The sequence below is a fragment of the Chiloscyllium plagiosum genome, chromosome 20 (assembly GCF_004010195.1).
Source record: "Chiloscyllium plagiosum isolate BGI_BamShark_2017 chromosome 20, ASM401019v2, whole genome shotgun sequence".
NCBI lineage: Eukaryota > Metazoa > Chordata > Chondrichthyes > Orectolobiformes > Hemiscylliidae > Chiloscyllium > Chiloscyllium plagiosum.
The window spans coordinates 25762252-25779753 of NC_057729.1; the positions used below are offsets into that span (position 1 = coordinate 25762252).

The 17502-nt window shown below is 40.2% G+C and overlaps 1 protein-coding gene across 4 annotated transcripts in view; it reads right to left on the bottom strand.

Annotated features, from left to right (window-relative positions):
- The window catches only part of ada (adenosine deaminase), a 59046-nt gene extending 43274 nt beyond the window's left edge, over nucleotides 1-15772 (bottom strand). The window contains exons 1-3 of one of the 4 annotated variants that reach the window (XM_043710313.1): nucleotides 15569-15772; nucleotides 11976-12037; nucleotides 1709-1831 (exon numbers count right to left, since the gene is read on the bottom strand). In XM_043710313.1, the coding sequence (XP_043566248.1) occupies nucleotides 1709-1831; nucleotides 11976-12037; nucleotides 15569-15616 (233 nt within the window). In that variant the 5' untranslated portion in view covers nucleotides 15617-15772. The remainder of the gene's footprint in view (nucleotides 1-1708; nucleotides 1832-11975; nucleotides 12038-15568) is intronic. The other 3 variants (XM_043710311.1, XM_043710314.1, XM_043710312.1) reach the window with 3 other exon arrangements.
- Between the last annotated feature and the right edge of the window lie 1730 nt (nucleotides 15773-17502).

Below are 17502 nucleotides of genomic sequence, written 5' to 3' on the forward strand. Positions count from 1 at the left end.
GCATCTACATGGATGCAAATTTCAATTGCAAACTACATAACTGTTGGTGAATTGAAAATTACAGGACAGTAATTCAAATGAAAGAACTCAAAACTCAACACCAAATCTTGACATTTTAAAATGATAGATTTTCAGCACAATTTAATTGTGTCGCTTCAAATATTATTTGTTATATTATGTACAATTTATTTTGCAAACATAGCATAAAGACGCAAAGATAGGTTGATGTCAGTGAAAGGATAAAAAAAAGAGAAAGTACATTTAAAGGCATATGACACTGCTTCTAATTCAAGAGCAAACTAGCAAATTACTGAGAAATAGAAAATACATGGTAATTGTTGAAGGGGAAAGTATCAAGTCTCTTCATACATTTCATCTAATGACTATCTGAAAATATAAAGCAACAATAAATGCAAGCAAAACTGTAAAAGATAATCTGTAGATTTGATAGCTTCTTGAATCTGAATGCAGTGTTTAAAATCTTTCAAATACTTGTCCAAATATTTAGTTGATACTTTCAGGTTACAGTTTTCAATACAACTAAATTTTCCCCTCTCCATTTGCTGCCACAATCAGGTTTTGCTCTGTGTCATCAGTTTAGTCTTTAAAAGTCCCAACCAGGACCTCAACACTTAGCAAAATTTTAATTCCCTTCCAAGGTCCAAAGTCCACAAACAGATCATTGCTGTCCAACATTGCAGACATCTTCTCTTAAGTCATTGTTTTAATGGTCACAGATTTTATTTTTACCCTGTCCATAGTTTCAAAGAACTCTGAAAGTCACCGAAGACACAGGTGGTTGCTCTTGGTGCCAGGGATCTGGGCTCAATTCTAGCCTTGGGTGATTGTCTGGAGTTTGCACATTCTCCCCAAGATAGCATGGTTTCCTCCAGGTGCACCAAAGATGTGCAGGTTAGGTGGGTTAGCCATGATAAAAACTGATTAAAGTGGTGCTGGAAAAGCACAGCATGTCAGGCAGCATCTGAGGAGCAGGAAAATCGACGTTTCGGGCAAAAGCCCTTCATCAGGAATGAGGCAATTATGATTGAATTAAAGTGTCCCAGGCTTATTATGGAGAATTGGACAGTTTGTTGGCCTGAAGTTAAAAATGGGACTTTGGACTTCAATTTCCTTAATTGAAAACATAGTGATTTTCTATTGTGTAATTGGTAACACGCAACTGAAACAGTATTCTTTGTTACATACCGTGGCACATTATTCAGATCAAACCCACTATTTGCTTTATGGACTTGGACAGTCAAAACTAAATTCTGGTTTAGTGGTGCTGGAAGAGAACAGCAGTTCAGGCAGCATCCGAGGAGCAGCAAAATCGACATTTCGGGCAAAAGCCCTTCATCAGGAATAAAGGCAAAGAGCCTGAAGGGTGGAGAGATAAGCTAGAGGAGGGTGGGGGTGGGGAGAAAGTAGCATAGAGTACAATAGGTGAGTGGGGGAGGGGATGAAGGTGATAGGTCAGGGAGGAGGGTGGAGTGGATAGATGGAAAAGAAGATAGGCAGGTAGGACAAGTCATGGGGACAGTGCTGAGCTGGAAGTTTGGAACCAGGGTGAGGTGGGGGATGCTGCCTGAACTGCTGTGCTCTTCCAGCACCACTAATCCAGAATCTGGTGTCCAGCATCTGCAGTCATTGTTTTTACCCAGTCAAAACTAAAAGCAAACGGAAATATTAAGATGGTATCTTCACTTACGCAATAGCTGGCATGTAATAGCTAAATATTTCAAGAAATTCAGTGAGGTTACGGGGTTCATCATATCCAACGTAGCTCATAAGACCTTCTACCGAGTCTGCTGGCAATTTGATACCTCGTTTTCTACAAATAAGGAAAAAGCATCACTTCAGACAAATGCCCAGACCATCTTAGATAGTTCCACAATTTTAATAATCATAATCAATAATATAGATTTATGTGAAGTATACTACTTGATTCAGATATCAAGAAAAAAAGTAACATAGTAGCCATATATTTTAACTAAGCTTGACAATTTTCACAGGGACATTTTTTTCCTGTTGTAACCTCACTCTAAGGGAGAAAATGCCACGTCAGAGGTTTGCTTTCTTTCACAGATGGGTGCGAGGGGGTGAAATAGAAACATCCTTTTTGACATCATAATATATGCAACATGGCACAATCACACTGTACAATACTATTTTACAGATGTGATCAATACAGTTGGAAGAATTGTTATGGTTATATAGACATACAGTCATTGAACTGTACAGTATGTAAACAGACCCTTCAGTCCAACTCATCCATGCTGACTGATCCTAAAATCAATCTCGTCCCATTTGCCAGCATTTGGCCCATATCCCTGTAAACGCTTCCTATTATAATAAACCCAACCAGATGCTTTTTAAAGTTGTAATTGTACCAGCCTCCACTATTTCGTCTGGCAGCACATTCTATGCACACACCACCCTCTGCGTGAAAAATTTGCCCCTTAGGTCTCTTTTAAACCTTTCCCCTCTTACCTTAAACCTATGCCCTCTCGTTTTGGACTCCCCTATCCTGGGAAAAAGACCTGACTATTCACCCTATTCATGTCCTATATAAGATCATCCCTCAGTCTCTGATGCTTCAGGGAAAACAGCCACAGTCTATTCAACCTCTCCCTTTAGCTCAAACCCTCCAACCCTGGCAACATCCTTGTAAATCCTTTCTGAACCCTTTCAAGTTTCATAACATTCTCCCTTAAATAAAATTCTGCAAAAATGTACAAAGGTAAACAATATTTAATTTACATGACTGACTTCAAAAAGTGACTTAAGAATTTCATCAAATTAAAATCGACTCCAAGCCAAAGTATGGCCTATTAGAAGGGATGCACAAATCCTTGGTCAAAGGAGAAACTGAGAGGTGGACATATGGAGTGTTGATACATTTGCAGATTGCCTGTCAAAACCAAATGCCCAAGCATGAAACCAGTTCCTTTTATGGATATCATAGTGTGTTCCTGTTAATTACTCTATCCATCTGATGTGCACTACATATGAGAAGTAATCCCAACATAATAAAGTGATTGATCCATTAGATCAGTCCAACTAATCTAATAAAAGTGGCACCAATGGGTTAAAAATATCCAAAACATGATTTTGAAATCAATGTAAAAGGTTTGTCACATCGAAGAAACTTTGTCTAATCTAGGCTCACATTTTAGCACAGAACTAACAGAAGCTGCAATGTTCAATGTACCGTTTCAGAAACAACATTAAAGCAATGCCCAACTTCTCTCATTATTCTGAATTTCAAAGATCAACAAACTCCTCAGAAATGGAAATACTGCTCTATCTCCATCTTAAATGGAGACCTCATATTTGGGATATCTTATCTGTTTCAAAAATATTGGCTTGAATCATCTGAATTCATCTGGAAACAGGCTTAAATTTCTCAACCTTTCTTTATCAGACAATTCCTTCATCCCTGGAATTAGGTCAGTGAAATGTCTTTGAACTGCCTCCAATGAAATAACATAATGTTGATGGGAAAACTTTCATTTTAAGAGTTTTCACTGATATTGTATAAAATATTTATTTATATTTATAACATTGTTTATTTATTGTATCAATGATAATAGCCATTACACAATGCATGCTTTCCAATTAACTATATACATAAACTTGGCAGAGTAAGTTAAGTTAACATAACTCCGTGATGGCAGTAACATTGGCCCAGATTGCAATTTCCTACACAATTTTCAAATTAGTATCTGTTTGAACAGTGAGCACATTGCCTGGATGTGGGCTAACATTTCAAGAAGGGCATGAGGGATTACAAAGATGACTAGTTACGGAAAACTGTAAAAACATTTACCCTTAGTAATACAATATTATTTCCTAAAGCCTTGGGACACAAAATTTTACTCATGTTGCGCACAAACAGCAGATCTGTCAGAGCATTTTCAAGAGTGCACAATTCTAAATTTTCTCACACATTATGCCATCTAAACCATGTGGAGGCCATGAAGAGGATTATGGAGGCTCATCAAGCACATAACAGGCACCTCCTTGAGTCAATCTCACCACTGTAAAGTTGCTGTGTATTCAGTTGTACAGAAAACCTGGCCCTCAGCCGTCAAAGTTAAAAAGCTTTATGCAGCTATATAGACTAATTACTTTGTTTAAAATTCCAATCCAGGCACCTTCTGTCCTCGGTTAAAACCAGAAATCAATAGGCTGGCCAATTGGGATACATAGTCTTCCCCAGACCCCCTCTAGGAGAAAGTGAGGTCTGCAGATGCTGGAGATCAAAGTTGAAACTTTATTGCTGGAACAGCACAGCAGGTCAGGCAGCATCCAGGGAACAGGAGATTCGACGTTTCGGGCACAGGCCCTTCTTCAGGCCCCCTCTATCCAACTGGAGCATACCATGGTTAACGCTAAAGCACCCTTCCGCCTCTACTGATCTCTACCTTCATTTAAAATAACAAATTGACTTTAAAATAATAAATACAATCATTTTTCACAACCTTCGACAATTTTTCTGGAAATGGTACCTCCTTGCCTAAAATAAGAAAATGAGACCGAAATAACAGGAGAAAAGTAAACCTCTTTTTATAATCACTTCCAAAGTGATATTCGAATATTAGGACCTTGCTTTACTTAAACTAGCATCAGCATTAGCCACCTTCAATATAAAGCCTAATCACTTTATGTTAATTAATCAAAAAGTATCACCCATTGAGTGTCATATGCAATTTTGCAGTTTTATTTCTTCCTTCTCCCAATAATTTGATAGATGTTAAGTCGATGGACAGTAACATATTAAAAGGCCATGTGATTCCATTCATTAATTCAAGCCTTCAGCATGTTGAGTTTCTAATTGGAGAATACATTTCCTGAAAGTTAACCTTCACAAAACTTTGATTTATGCTGGATAGTCTTGGTTCACCTAGCCACCCATACAAAATTTGGAATTCACAGCGAAATATCTGAGCTGTTGCCAAAAATGCTTTTCTAAAGACCTGTTTGAATTTCGCCAGATTAGAAAGCTAATTCAGAAGCTTTTTTTATATTCTGCTGTCCACTTAACTGGTCAAATAACCTAGTATCCAATGTAAACAGTTCCAGATATTCTACATACAGTTTTTTGAAATCTTCCATTCAATTTCTACATCGATTGTCTGATAACAAATGTTCCTTGTCCTTTACAAAAGCATACTCTGCACATAGCTTCAAAGCAACAAAATCTTTTGTTCTGTTGGAACAAGTTCAGCTCTGCCTGATCTGTTTCCCTCCGTGTTCAAACCTAGTTACTAGCACCTCCAGCGACACAGATCAAAAGAAAAAAGTTTCTAAAATTTGTAAAACCATAATTGGAATTTATTTAACTAATTTTGAATTTTGCCATCAAGGAATTTTGAGATAATTTCATTCAACCATTGCCCTTCAATAACATTGCATATTACTTTGATGTAAGCAAATGCAACGAAACCCCCAAGGTGGCAAGAATAATGGTGAGTGTAACTTAAACTGGGGGACAGTCTAAAAATCAGAAACTCACTATTGAGTTAAATTTTCATAATTCAATCCTCAATAAAAACTGAAAGAACTGTGGATGCTATAAATCAGAAACAAAAACAGGAGTTGCTGGAAAAGCTCAGCAGGTCTGGCAACACCTGTGAAGGGAAATCAAAGGTAATGTGTCGGGTTTGGTGACCTTCCTAATTAAATCTTCTTTCCTAAGATGGTGAGTAACTTATTTGCATCTGATTAATTACACAACCCATCACATAGCCTTCCCTCCCCAAATTCTCACCAACTAAGAAACTTAATGATTCAAAACCTGGATAGTAAAAACCAAGCAGGCACCTGTCAAGTTGGACCCTCTGCCCTGGGTTTAGGTGAGTTCATGCCTGCGCCAACTATCATTCTCTTTATTTTAGAAAGAATCATTACAATAGCAACAGGTGACCTCACAGTCATTGCCGGTAATGTTTCCCTGGATCTACATCCACACAATTAGGCAACAGAAACATTAGCCAGAGCATATCAGGGTGCTAGCATTCACCCCAGAGGGACAGCCAGCAGCCTTTGGTTGAAAGGTAACTTTAAAACAGAGGGAAAACCAGGCAGCTTGGGTCAGTAGGAAACAGTGCAGCATACATGCAAGCGTCAGAAGAATGGGGGCGACAGGCCCGCATCAAAATACTACATCCTTGTCAGCAAGAGTTAAGACAAATCATAAATCACTGGAAAAGCTGAGCAGGTCAGACAGCATTTCTGAAGAGAAATCAGATTTAACATTTCAGGTCCTGATTTCTCTTCATAAATGCTGTTAAACTTTTCCAGCAATTGCGGTTTTTGTTTCTGATTTACAGCATCCACAGTTCTTTCAATTTTTATTAAGGCAAATCATGGTCACTCTGGCCTAAATATGGGAAGGATGCATAGGCCATTTGAGAACAGTGGGCACCAGGATAAAGCAAGCATTGTAATAGGTATGAAAAATGTGTTGCTAGAAAAGCGCAGCAGGTCAGGCAGCATCCAAGGAGCAGGAGAATCGACGTTTCAGGCATAAGCCCTTCTTCAGAAAAGTCGATTCTCCTGCTCCTTGGATGCTGCCTGACCTGCTGTGCTTTTCCAGCAACACATTTTTCAGCTCTGATCTCCAGCATCTGCAGTCCTCACTTTCTCCATAGTAATAGGTATGTAAAGGAGCTTAACCAAAATGAGGGAACAGTGAAGGATCATAAGGGGCACATGGATCACAACAGAATAAACATTTGAAGAAAGTGAGTAATTTGTGGGTCACAGACACAGTTTGCAGATCACTAATGATAAACTCCAAAGTTGGAACCTCAAAGTACTGATCTAAAAATCAACTGCATCAGAAGGGCTCAATGTGAGAAATAGCACATCCAAAGTGGGAGAAATAAGTTAATATACTTTTCCAAGGGGGCAGAATGTAATGTTGAAATGTGAGGCACTACAGGGCTTCTGCGGTCATTATGACTGTAGTAATTAAATAATGCTATTCATTTGCCTCCATTTGACAGTTATTGTGGAAGTTACCACAGAACATACACATTTTGGTATGTGTATGAGAAGTCATCATCAGGAATACATTGTGCCTACTGATCGCCACTTTGTGGTCTGAGATCAACAAGACTCAAGAGGACAAGGAACTCTCAATAAAACTTCAGCTTCCCAATGGGCTAAAGGTATGCAAAGACATGAGGTTTGCTGGATGGGAGGGGGTGGGCAGGGATCTCGTGACAGCCGCCTAATTCCAAGGGATCATGGACATTTTATGGACAACATTACCCAAGATTAATTACATTACTCTTGGCGCATTACATTTGACTTCATAGGCTGACTGCATACTGCCTTCTGTGTAGCCATAGAATGGCATTTAATAACGTGTGCTATTTCCTTTACTTTTGTCATAGGTAGCTTCAGTTTAGGAACGAATGGCTGAGGTAAAACTGCTGGTTTTGTATAGTGCTATTGCAGTAAGTAAACAGGCACAGAAAACAGCAGAGAAAATCATTTCTGCCCGCCCAATCTGATAAGCAGCTGCCCCTGGTTACTGCATAACCTCCTGAGAGGTGAACAGCAGCAGAAAATCCCGCACAAAAGAGGAAGGTAGGTGGAGAATTGAAAATCCAGATTTTGACGCAGCTATCTGCAAATGACCAAGGCTCAGTGTAGAAACATAGACATATAGAAGATGGGAGCATGCACCCCTCAAGCCTGCTCTGTCATTTAATATCCTAATGACCCACTCCTCTCCCCCAACCCAACCCCAGAAGGTGATAAAGGATGACCCAAGGCATCATCTTGCATCAATGCCAGCTGCTGGTTAAGAACTTGTGTTCGCAAGGACAGGGTGGCAATTCCATCTTGGTAGACCACAAGGACATGGCTAGCCTTAAATATTTTTGTTAGCAGGTCATTTCAGTGAGCTGGGAATCTCTGTGTGATTTCACAGTCTCTACTTGCAACAGCGTCTAAAAAGATCACTGATGCCTATGTTTACCAGAGCCAACCTATTCACCCTGTTTGCCCAGGTACGTCCTGTACATAAAAAGCAGTACAACTCCAACCTGGCCAATTACTGCCCAATCAGTCTACTCTCGATCATCAGTAAAGTGATGGAAGGTGTCTTCATTAGAGCTATCAGGCAACACCTACTCAGCAATGATCAGCTCACTAACTCCTAGTTTGCATTCTGTTAGGGCCACTTAGCTCCTGACCTTATTACAGCGTTGGTTGAAACATGGACAAAAGAGCTGAATTAAAGAAGTGAGATGAGAATGACTGCCTTTGACATCAAGACCACATTTGACTGAGTGTGGCATCAATGAGCCCTACAAAAACTGGAATAATGTGAATAAGGGGCAAACTCTCCACTGGTTGGAGGCATACCCAGCACATAAGATGATGATTGTGGTTTTTTGAGGTCAGTCATCTCAGTTCCAGGACATCTTTGCAGGGGTTCCTCAGGGCAGTGTCCTAGCCCCAACTATCTTCAGCTGCTTCATCATCAAAATTCCTTCCATCATATAGTCAGAAATGGGGATGTTCACCAATGATCCCGCAATATTCATGATTCATCAGATACTGAAGTAGTCCATATTTAAAAGCAGCAATATTCATTCCTTCACAAGTAACATGTGCGTCACACAAATGCCAGGCAATGACAATCTCCAGTAAGAGACAATCTTATCACCACCCCTTGACATTCAATGATGTTACTATCATTGAATCTCCTACTAACAACATCCTGGGGTTTACCATTGACCAGAAACTCCACTGCACTCACCACATAATACAATAAGACAAAGTGGCTACAGGGGCAGGTCAGAGGCTTGGAATACTGCAGTGAGTAACTCACTTCCTGATTCCCCAAATCCTGTTCACCATTTACAAGGCACAGGTCAGAAGTACAATGGAATATTCTCCCCTTGCCTGGATGAGTGCAGCTCAAATAACAACTCAAGAAGCTTCACACCATCTAGGATAAAACACACCAAATGCACAAGCATTCATTTCCTCCACCATTGACTCTCAGTAGCAGCAGTGTGTACCTTCTAGAAGATGCACTGCAGAAATTCACCAAAAGTCCTTCAGCAGTGCCTTCTAAACCCATTATAACTACAATCTAGAAGGACAAGAGCAGCAGATACAAGGGAACACTACCACCTGCACATTGTCCTTCAAACCACTCACCATTCTGACTTGGAAATATATTGCTATTCCTTTACCGTCACTGGATCAAAACCTGGTTTTCCCTTCCCTAAAGGCATTGCGGATCTACCTACAATGTAGGGGTTGCAGCAGTTCAAGATGACAGTTCACCACCACCTTCTCAAGGGCAATTGAAGAATGGCTATTTATGTGAGTAAATTTAAAACATCCTTGACCATGGTAAGTATTATGCCATCCAACATTTTACACAACACTAACCTCAAATTGAAATAATCCCTCCAAAATCTTTTCTCAATCAGCAAATCTGTTGTTAGGAATCTGGATATATAGGAATCGGGATGTCTGTGAAATATATTGGTCATTGTCTTCCAGTCCACATATCTACCACCAAAAAATGTGTATACTTCTGATTGCATTCAAAGCAATGTGACTTTGGAAGCTGGCACACACTTAGAGAGGCACAGAATGTGCTGATACAATTTAAAATGTAACATTTGACTGTGGAAACCAATAGTGCAGATGAGTTGCCATGGTACACAACAAATTCAAATTTGGCCAATCAGTTTAAAGTGTACCCCAAGATACCAAAATCAAACCAGAATGTTTTGATGGCATTAAACCAATGAAATAATCTGATTTTTGGGGGTATAAAACCAGATATTTTGAACAATTAGGGGAAGAACTGCCAAGAAAACAAATCCGTATAGACTGCTAGCCAAGTAGCTCTTCAAAATCTACCTGGACATATGAAAGACCTGTGAAGCAGAATACTGAAGGAAAGACGACAGAGGAAAATCTACGGAGGAAGAGAAGATCCAACAGCTGGCAGGTTTTGAAATTTGAATTTTTTTTGTAAATCTTAATCAGGGTTTTTAACAGACCAGTATTGTACAATGGGAAGATAAAAATAGGTTTAAGAGAAAGGAATTGTAAATAGTTGTTAAGAAATTAAATTGTTAAATTTTTTCTTTAAATTGTGATATTTGTGATAGTTCTTTGCCACTTAAAATTTAACAGATTACAGTGAAAGGTGAGGTTTCCTGTGTGTCTGGTTTAAATTAGCTGAAAGGTTTACCTCATATCGTAACATTATTGTTGGGAATAGCAGGAAGAATATAACACTTTCTCTCACACAAGGAGAGAAGAATGAATAATGGCATATTGTACGCTTCACTTGTCATCAGGAATCATGTCATCTTCAAATTCCTCAAGGTCCTTCACCTATAACATACTGTTTGTGATACAAATGCACACAGTTTGAACAAAACAGAATGTCAATAAACTTGGCTATATATATTTGAGTGAATCATTTCATATTAGTTAAAATCAGAAAATCCATTAAAGTAGTTTTTCAACAGTCTAAGTGACAATGAAAATTAAAACAGCACTCATTTTGATAATTATTCACTGTTTTCTTTATTAAAAGTCAAGTAGTACAAAATCTGGTGAAATTGTACAGAAGTGCAAGTAACAGTATGAACTAAAGGAAGAATTTAGTGCATTTAATTGGATTAAAATGATAGCAATGAAGAAAATAGTGGAATTTATGAAAAGAAAATCTCTATGACCTGATTATCTTCATCTAAGGATATTGAAAAATAATGAGGACATTTCAGGCACATTAGTTATGATTTTCCAAATCTCTCTGAATTCAGGAATTGGATTCTTAGATTTTTAAAAAAATGACTATGTCACTTTATTATGCAAAGAAGGGAGGTAGGAGAACCTATTGGGCTACAGATGTATCAATTATAGGCAAATGAGGGGCATGGATAGGGTAAATAAACCTTTTCCCTGGGATGAGGGAGTCCAGAACGTAAGGGCATAGGTTTAGGATGAGAGGACAAAAATATAAAAGAGACCTAATGGGCAAGTTTTTCATGCAGATGGTGGTGCATGTATGGAATGAGCTGCCAGAGGAAGTGGTGGAGGCTGGCACAATTACAATATTCAAAAGACATCTGGATGGGTATCTGAATAGGAGGGGTTTAGAGGGATATGAGCCAAGTAGTGGCAAATGGGACTGGGTTAGGTTAGGATATCTGGTTGGCATGGATGAGTTGGACCCAGGGTCTGTTTCCATGCGGTACATCTCTATGACTCTGTAACTCTAAGTCACTGGAATTCATCGAAGACAGACTGACTGAACACCCGGTCAAGCATTAGCCGATCAAAGCAAGTCAGCATGAATTTGTGAAAGGTCAGTCATGTTTGAATAATGTAGTCACATTTTTTGAGGCATGCTGAATAGGGCAGCGTCTATGGATTATGTCTATACAATCTCCCAGAAATCATTTGATCTCTGTGCCGAAGAGATTATTGGAAAAAAAACAAACATGCCAAGATCTAGAGCTAACTTTGTTACTATGGGTCAGTAAGCACTTGGTAAGTACAACACAGAGAACATGGATAAAGAAAATGAATTCTGATTAGCATGTTGTAACAAACAGTGCTTCCCATGGATTTATTTCAGGGAACTTCACACTCCTACATTATTACGGTCAGAAATCCAAAGGAAATGGAGTTCAGTGTGGGAAAGGGTGAGGACTTCCACTTTGGATCCAAGAATAGCAAAATGAAATATATTTTAGCGCAAGCCTAGAAGCTGTGGAGAAGCAAATGAATTTAAGCATCCATATAGACAAAGTATTATTGCTAGTGCATAGGTTTTGTAGAAGAGGGAAAGGAGGCCTAAGTTGAGAACTCCTGCTCTTTAAATTAGAATCCAACATATTGAGATATATTTCAACCCACATGACAAATATGAATAAGACTGGTTTGATTTTACAATCAGGTAAGCAACTTACTTGCCAAAGTATAAAATTGTCTCAGGTTTTATAGCCCCATCAAGATGAAGATGAAGCTCCACCTGTAACAAAAAAAAGATTTTTCTTTAGATGTGCGATTCCTACTTTGTTATTCTAAATATGGTACTGCCTAACTATAGGTAGTACTATGCAACTCAAACAATGAACTGCATAAAATAAAGTGCGCTTCTCTGCCATTCTCATACTCAAATCTTTCAAGTGACCTTTAATCTTGTTTGTTGATGTACACAATATCTTTAGGTGATAAATAATTTGCAACAAATCACAAAATGCATAACAATAAGTGCAAAGATCATGAACTTTAATCATAAAACAATAAAGTTAATTGTTCCTATTTTTCTACAATTAACTGGATCAGTGAACTGGCTAATAATGGTTTGCATTTTGTATATACCAGCTGTAGCCAGTAATACAGGGACATTTATTTTAACCCTTGTATTATACTATTAATTCCACAATATCTTGTTTACACAATCCTAAACTGATCATGTTTTGGACTATAAAAAGGTTCCAGCAGGTCAAGAGAATGGAGGGAACTGAGAATAAGGAAGACTTGAGAGTATTAGGACCAAATGTGTGTAGAACTTGGCAACAACATTTTATAACAGATAAAGGAATAGGTAGTCTAAATGAACAACCATGGTTGTCAGGTCATTAGCATTCTTTCTATACCACATACATTCTGACAGACATATTGCTGGAATTGACATCCTCTGGACCCTCAGCATTGGTGCAATGACTTTCATCAGGAGACCCAAGGGATCCTCAGTGGGAAGAGTATTTGTCACATGCTACTTACACCTTAATCCACTGACCTTCTACGTAACAGAGAATCAAAGAGCCCTTACAGAAATAGGATGTGAATTTTCACTATCATTCAGCATTATAATTTTACAAACAGCCTCAGAATAGGGATGGAGGCCATGCCATCCCTTCAACGCCAAGAAACAGCTCAGATGGTGACATCTTAAAATAGATACATTGCTGGTTTTCTAAAATGGCAGATGCTAGCTATCTTCTAATAAACAAACCCTAGGATTCCACATCCATTTTTTATGCATGATTTCATTGGAGTGTGCACCATATACATTCTGACCAGTCCAAAAGATGGTGGAGTCTAAACTCAGTCAAGGTAAGGATGCTTGGTCAGGTTGTGGAACAATTGCTCCTCTGAGCCTCACAAAAAACTGTCACCCTTGGAACCCCTACCCCCCCACCTCTCTCCCCACCAATGACACACTCTAATCTTGTAAGTATTAGGGATACCTCCAATTTAGAAGGCCGGATCAGGAGATGTGCATCATGATTCCCATTTAGCTCTGCCTAGTTCACCAGACCAGTAAAAATATGGTCAGTGCCTCAAAATCACAAATACAGGCAGTCAGCCAGCAGCTCCTCCCCTCAAATCCTAAACCCTGACTTTGAATCAGAAAGCTTCCTGTTATTTTCATTGCTGTAAAGTAAATTAGGGAGTAAATAAATTACACCTTTCCAATGAGGTAGCATCATTAACTCTTAAGGAATATTCCAGAAAAAAAGTGACACTCTCCCTCTCTCCCTCTCTCCATCACACACACACACATATAAGTCCAGGGTGAATTTGCATATGCCGATATTTTATTCAAAAAGCACACAATCTGTAGGCAGTGAGTCTGTTGTGACATTTTATAAATTCCTACTTTGGAAATAGAATCAGTCTGACAGAATCTAACCTCACACATTTAACGCACTGACTGAGCTGAGATGTCACTTTGTTTTATACTGATAAAACTTGAGTTCCTCGGGATTGTGACTTGAAAGAAGTTCTGGGATTTACGTATTAATCAATCAAAACCTGCATCCCTATTCTGAGTAACTAAAGACTTAACAACAATCTAGGTTTGTTCAATACATCAGGTCAGTCGTATGATACTTTGATGTTTTACTTAAATTTCCGTGTCCTATGATCCTGCCCCACTAGCTACCTGACGAAGGAGCAGCGCTCCACAACTTGTACTTCCAAATAAACCTGTTGGACTATAACCTGGCGTTGTATGATTTTTAACTTTGTCCACCCCAGTTCCAACACCACCTCCTCCACATCATAGTTCTCATCTCTTGTCACAGAACTTAGTGATTGGTCATATCAATTTTTTTTGCACTCATCACTGATCACTGATGTGTTGCACTATTATTTCTTCACTATTAAACTCACCCTTTAATTAACTCAAGAAAGCTTGGTTAAATTAGCTCCCTTTAAAACTTTCGTTTGGTCTGGTGCAAGGCAAGGGATCATTGTTATATTTACCCTGTTCCATCCAACGACAGGGCAGATGAATAATTGTATCAGTTAATTACCCCTCACCCTGGAGGTTAAGAATTTGGGAGATCCAGAACTGGAATAAATTGGGAAGCTTCAACCGGGAACTACTCGTAACACTTGTTAAAAAATAGTATATTGATAACTATTGTTTCCTTCTAAAATATTGGAGACAAGGCAAAAGATAGCTCGACTAGACTTGGGAGTTTGGAGACGGTGACGTCTTGCCTAACCAAATTGGGGCACTTTTAACACTTGAAATGCGGGATGCATTTAAACTGAGTCAGAGAAGACGGAGTTCCCTGGTCCATAAAAGACAAGCTTCCAATTTCCAATAGTGCTTGCAGCTTAACGCTGTCCCTCTCACTGGCTCATGGCGCTTAAAGCAGCAGCAGCGCGCAAAATCCGACCTTAATCCGGCTTAAACAAATTTCACCCTTGACATTATTATTCTGAAATCAGTTAAAATTGTGCTAAAATAAATACATGTGAAACAAGACAAAACAAAACATTGCCATAGCATTCTGTGATTTTGCAACAATGCTTGTTTCAGGATACACCCTGCATTGCACAACCCAAAAATCCCGTTCAGGTCAGCTCTGGAAAAAGACATGCCATAGAAACATCTTGGCTCACATTGTTCAACGGTTGTCACTCATCAATCCTACCTCAGTGAGCCAAGAATTAATTCCGTCCCATTAGTAATGCATTTCACTTTTCACTGCGAGAAGTGGAGGGTCCCCGCCAGTGCACCGATGCCAAAGCGTTCCCTTAATCTGCTGCAAGCAACACATTCCTTCTCAATTCTTCATCCCAGATTGTCTTAATGTTCAACACCACACAGACCTAACCTTTTTGTTTGGAATGTGCTGCATATACATTCAATAAGTACAGGGAATCGCACAGGACAAATTCACCTCACTCCGATTGCAATCGATTAGTCGAGATCTTCGTTTTCTATGACTTTCATTGATCATTGGACAAACAGGATATGTCCAAACTAAAGTTAACAGCTCCGATCGAGTCTAAAAGGTGACTGTGTAAGGAAAGGTATATCCTTTGAATCGTTCCGGCAGTAACTAACAAAAATGGACATCAAGGTAATCCAGGACCAAAATCAAATGTTAATTTACAAACAAGCCACAACCCGTCTTTGGCTCAATAACTATTATTTAACTTCATGTAACCAAAACGCATAAAAGAGGATGACAGTTTGGCTCGTAAGCAGTTTGTCTGCCCGGTAAAGTTTCAATTGTCTGTTCGCGTTTCTTACCCTGGGTTTGTTGAATATCTGTACATTGTTTGTTGAGTTGTGTGCCATGTCCGGACTAATTTTTTTTTATCTCCCCCAGTGAGTGTGATAGTTTCAGGGACGCAAAATCCAGATGACTTTTCCCCTTTCCCTTTTGGGCAAACAACAGCTCGACTTCCTGCTGCCTATGTCCATTTTAAAGACTTTCGTCCAGCCTTAGTTCCGCCCACAAATCCAACGCGAGCATCTGTCCCCTCCCTTCACACAGACGCGATGTCCTTACGAGAGGAGGACAGTTTAGTTCCTGAACATTGTATCAGTTGGTCCCGGTTGGGAAACAGACACAAAGCGAGTTCCCTTTTGGAATTGAAAGTTTTCTGTCAAATGTATCCCTGGCTGCCATTGTTGCGTCAGCATATCAGAGTGAAGCGGCTGGGTTGTATCAGCTACCTATTATACGCTGTTCCCTCTTCTATATATCCAAGGGATATTCTTCCAAGAGTGTTCTTTTTTTTATAATTGGAGCAGAGAAAGCTAAGTGGAGACTAATTGACAAGAGTTTTAAATCTAGGGAAGTGACTGCTGGGCCCCTTGCTGAGATGTTCGTATCATCGTAGTCACAGTTGAGGTGAGGGAAGGCTGGAGGGTGGCTAATGTGATGCGACAACTTAAGGCGAGAAGGAACATGCCAGGGAACTATAAACCAGTGAGCCTGATATGGTGGTGGGCAGGTTGTTGGAGGGAATCCTGAGGGACAGGGTTTGCATAGTCAACATGGCTTTGTGCATGGGAAGTAGTGTCTCATATGATTAGATTAGATTCCCTACAGTGTGGAAACAGGCCCTTCAGCCCAACATGTCCACACCGACCCTCTGAAGAGTAATCCACCCAGACCCATTCCCCTACCCTATATTTACCCCTGACAAATGCATCTAACGCTATGGACAACTTATCATGGCCAACTCACCTGACCTGCACATCTTTAGATTGCGGGAGGAAACCGGAGCACCCGGAGCAGACACGGAGAGGACATTCAAGCTCCACACCGACAGCCACCCGAGGCAGGAATCGAATCAGGTACCTGGCGCTGTGAGGCAGCAGTGCCACCGCGCCACCCACACCACTCACCTCATGAACTTAATTGAGTTTTTTGAAGACATAACAAAGAGGATTGATGAGGGCAGAGCAGTAGATGTGATCTATATGGACTTCAGTAAGGCATTTGACAAGGTTCCTCACGGGAGACTGGTTAGCAAGACTAGATCTCATGGAATACAAGCAGAACTAGTCATTTGGATACAGAACTGGCTCAAAGGTCGAAGACAGAGGGAGGTGGTGGAGAATTGCTTTTCATACTGGAGACCTGCGACCAGTGGTGTGCCACAAGGATTGGTGCCGGGTCCGCTCCTTATATACATACAGAGGAACCTCGATTATCTGAAAGAGATGGATGGGCACTATTTTGTTCGGATAATTGATTATTCGGTTAATTGATTTCCTCTGGGGCTTGGAGTTTTCTATGAAATCTGCATCTAGTTCAGGAGACCAGGCATCAGCCCACCGCCCACCCACCCTCAACCCTGTCCACTCCCACCCCACCCACTCACCCCCAACCCCGTTCACTCACCCACACCACCCTGCCCGCCCCAACCCCATACAACAATGCCCCCAGTCCATCTCCAACCCCACAGCCCCAACCCCGCTCCCCAACCATCCGATCCCCGTTCCCACCCCTCCCCCCCTGGCCAATCTGCTCGCCGTCCGCACCCCCCCTCTTCGGGGCAGCCAGACTGTAACACCAATAGTAAGACTGCTGCTGCCTTTGTGGGGTAAGTCTCCAAATAGCACGCGTGCACACACACACACAACTTTTTGACAGGTATCACCTCTGCCCTATACAGGACAATGTTGGAGAGATTATCTGGGGAAGGGGGGTTTAGGGTTAACCCCTGTGT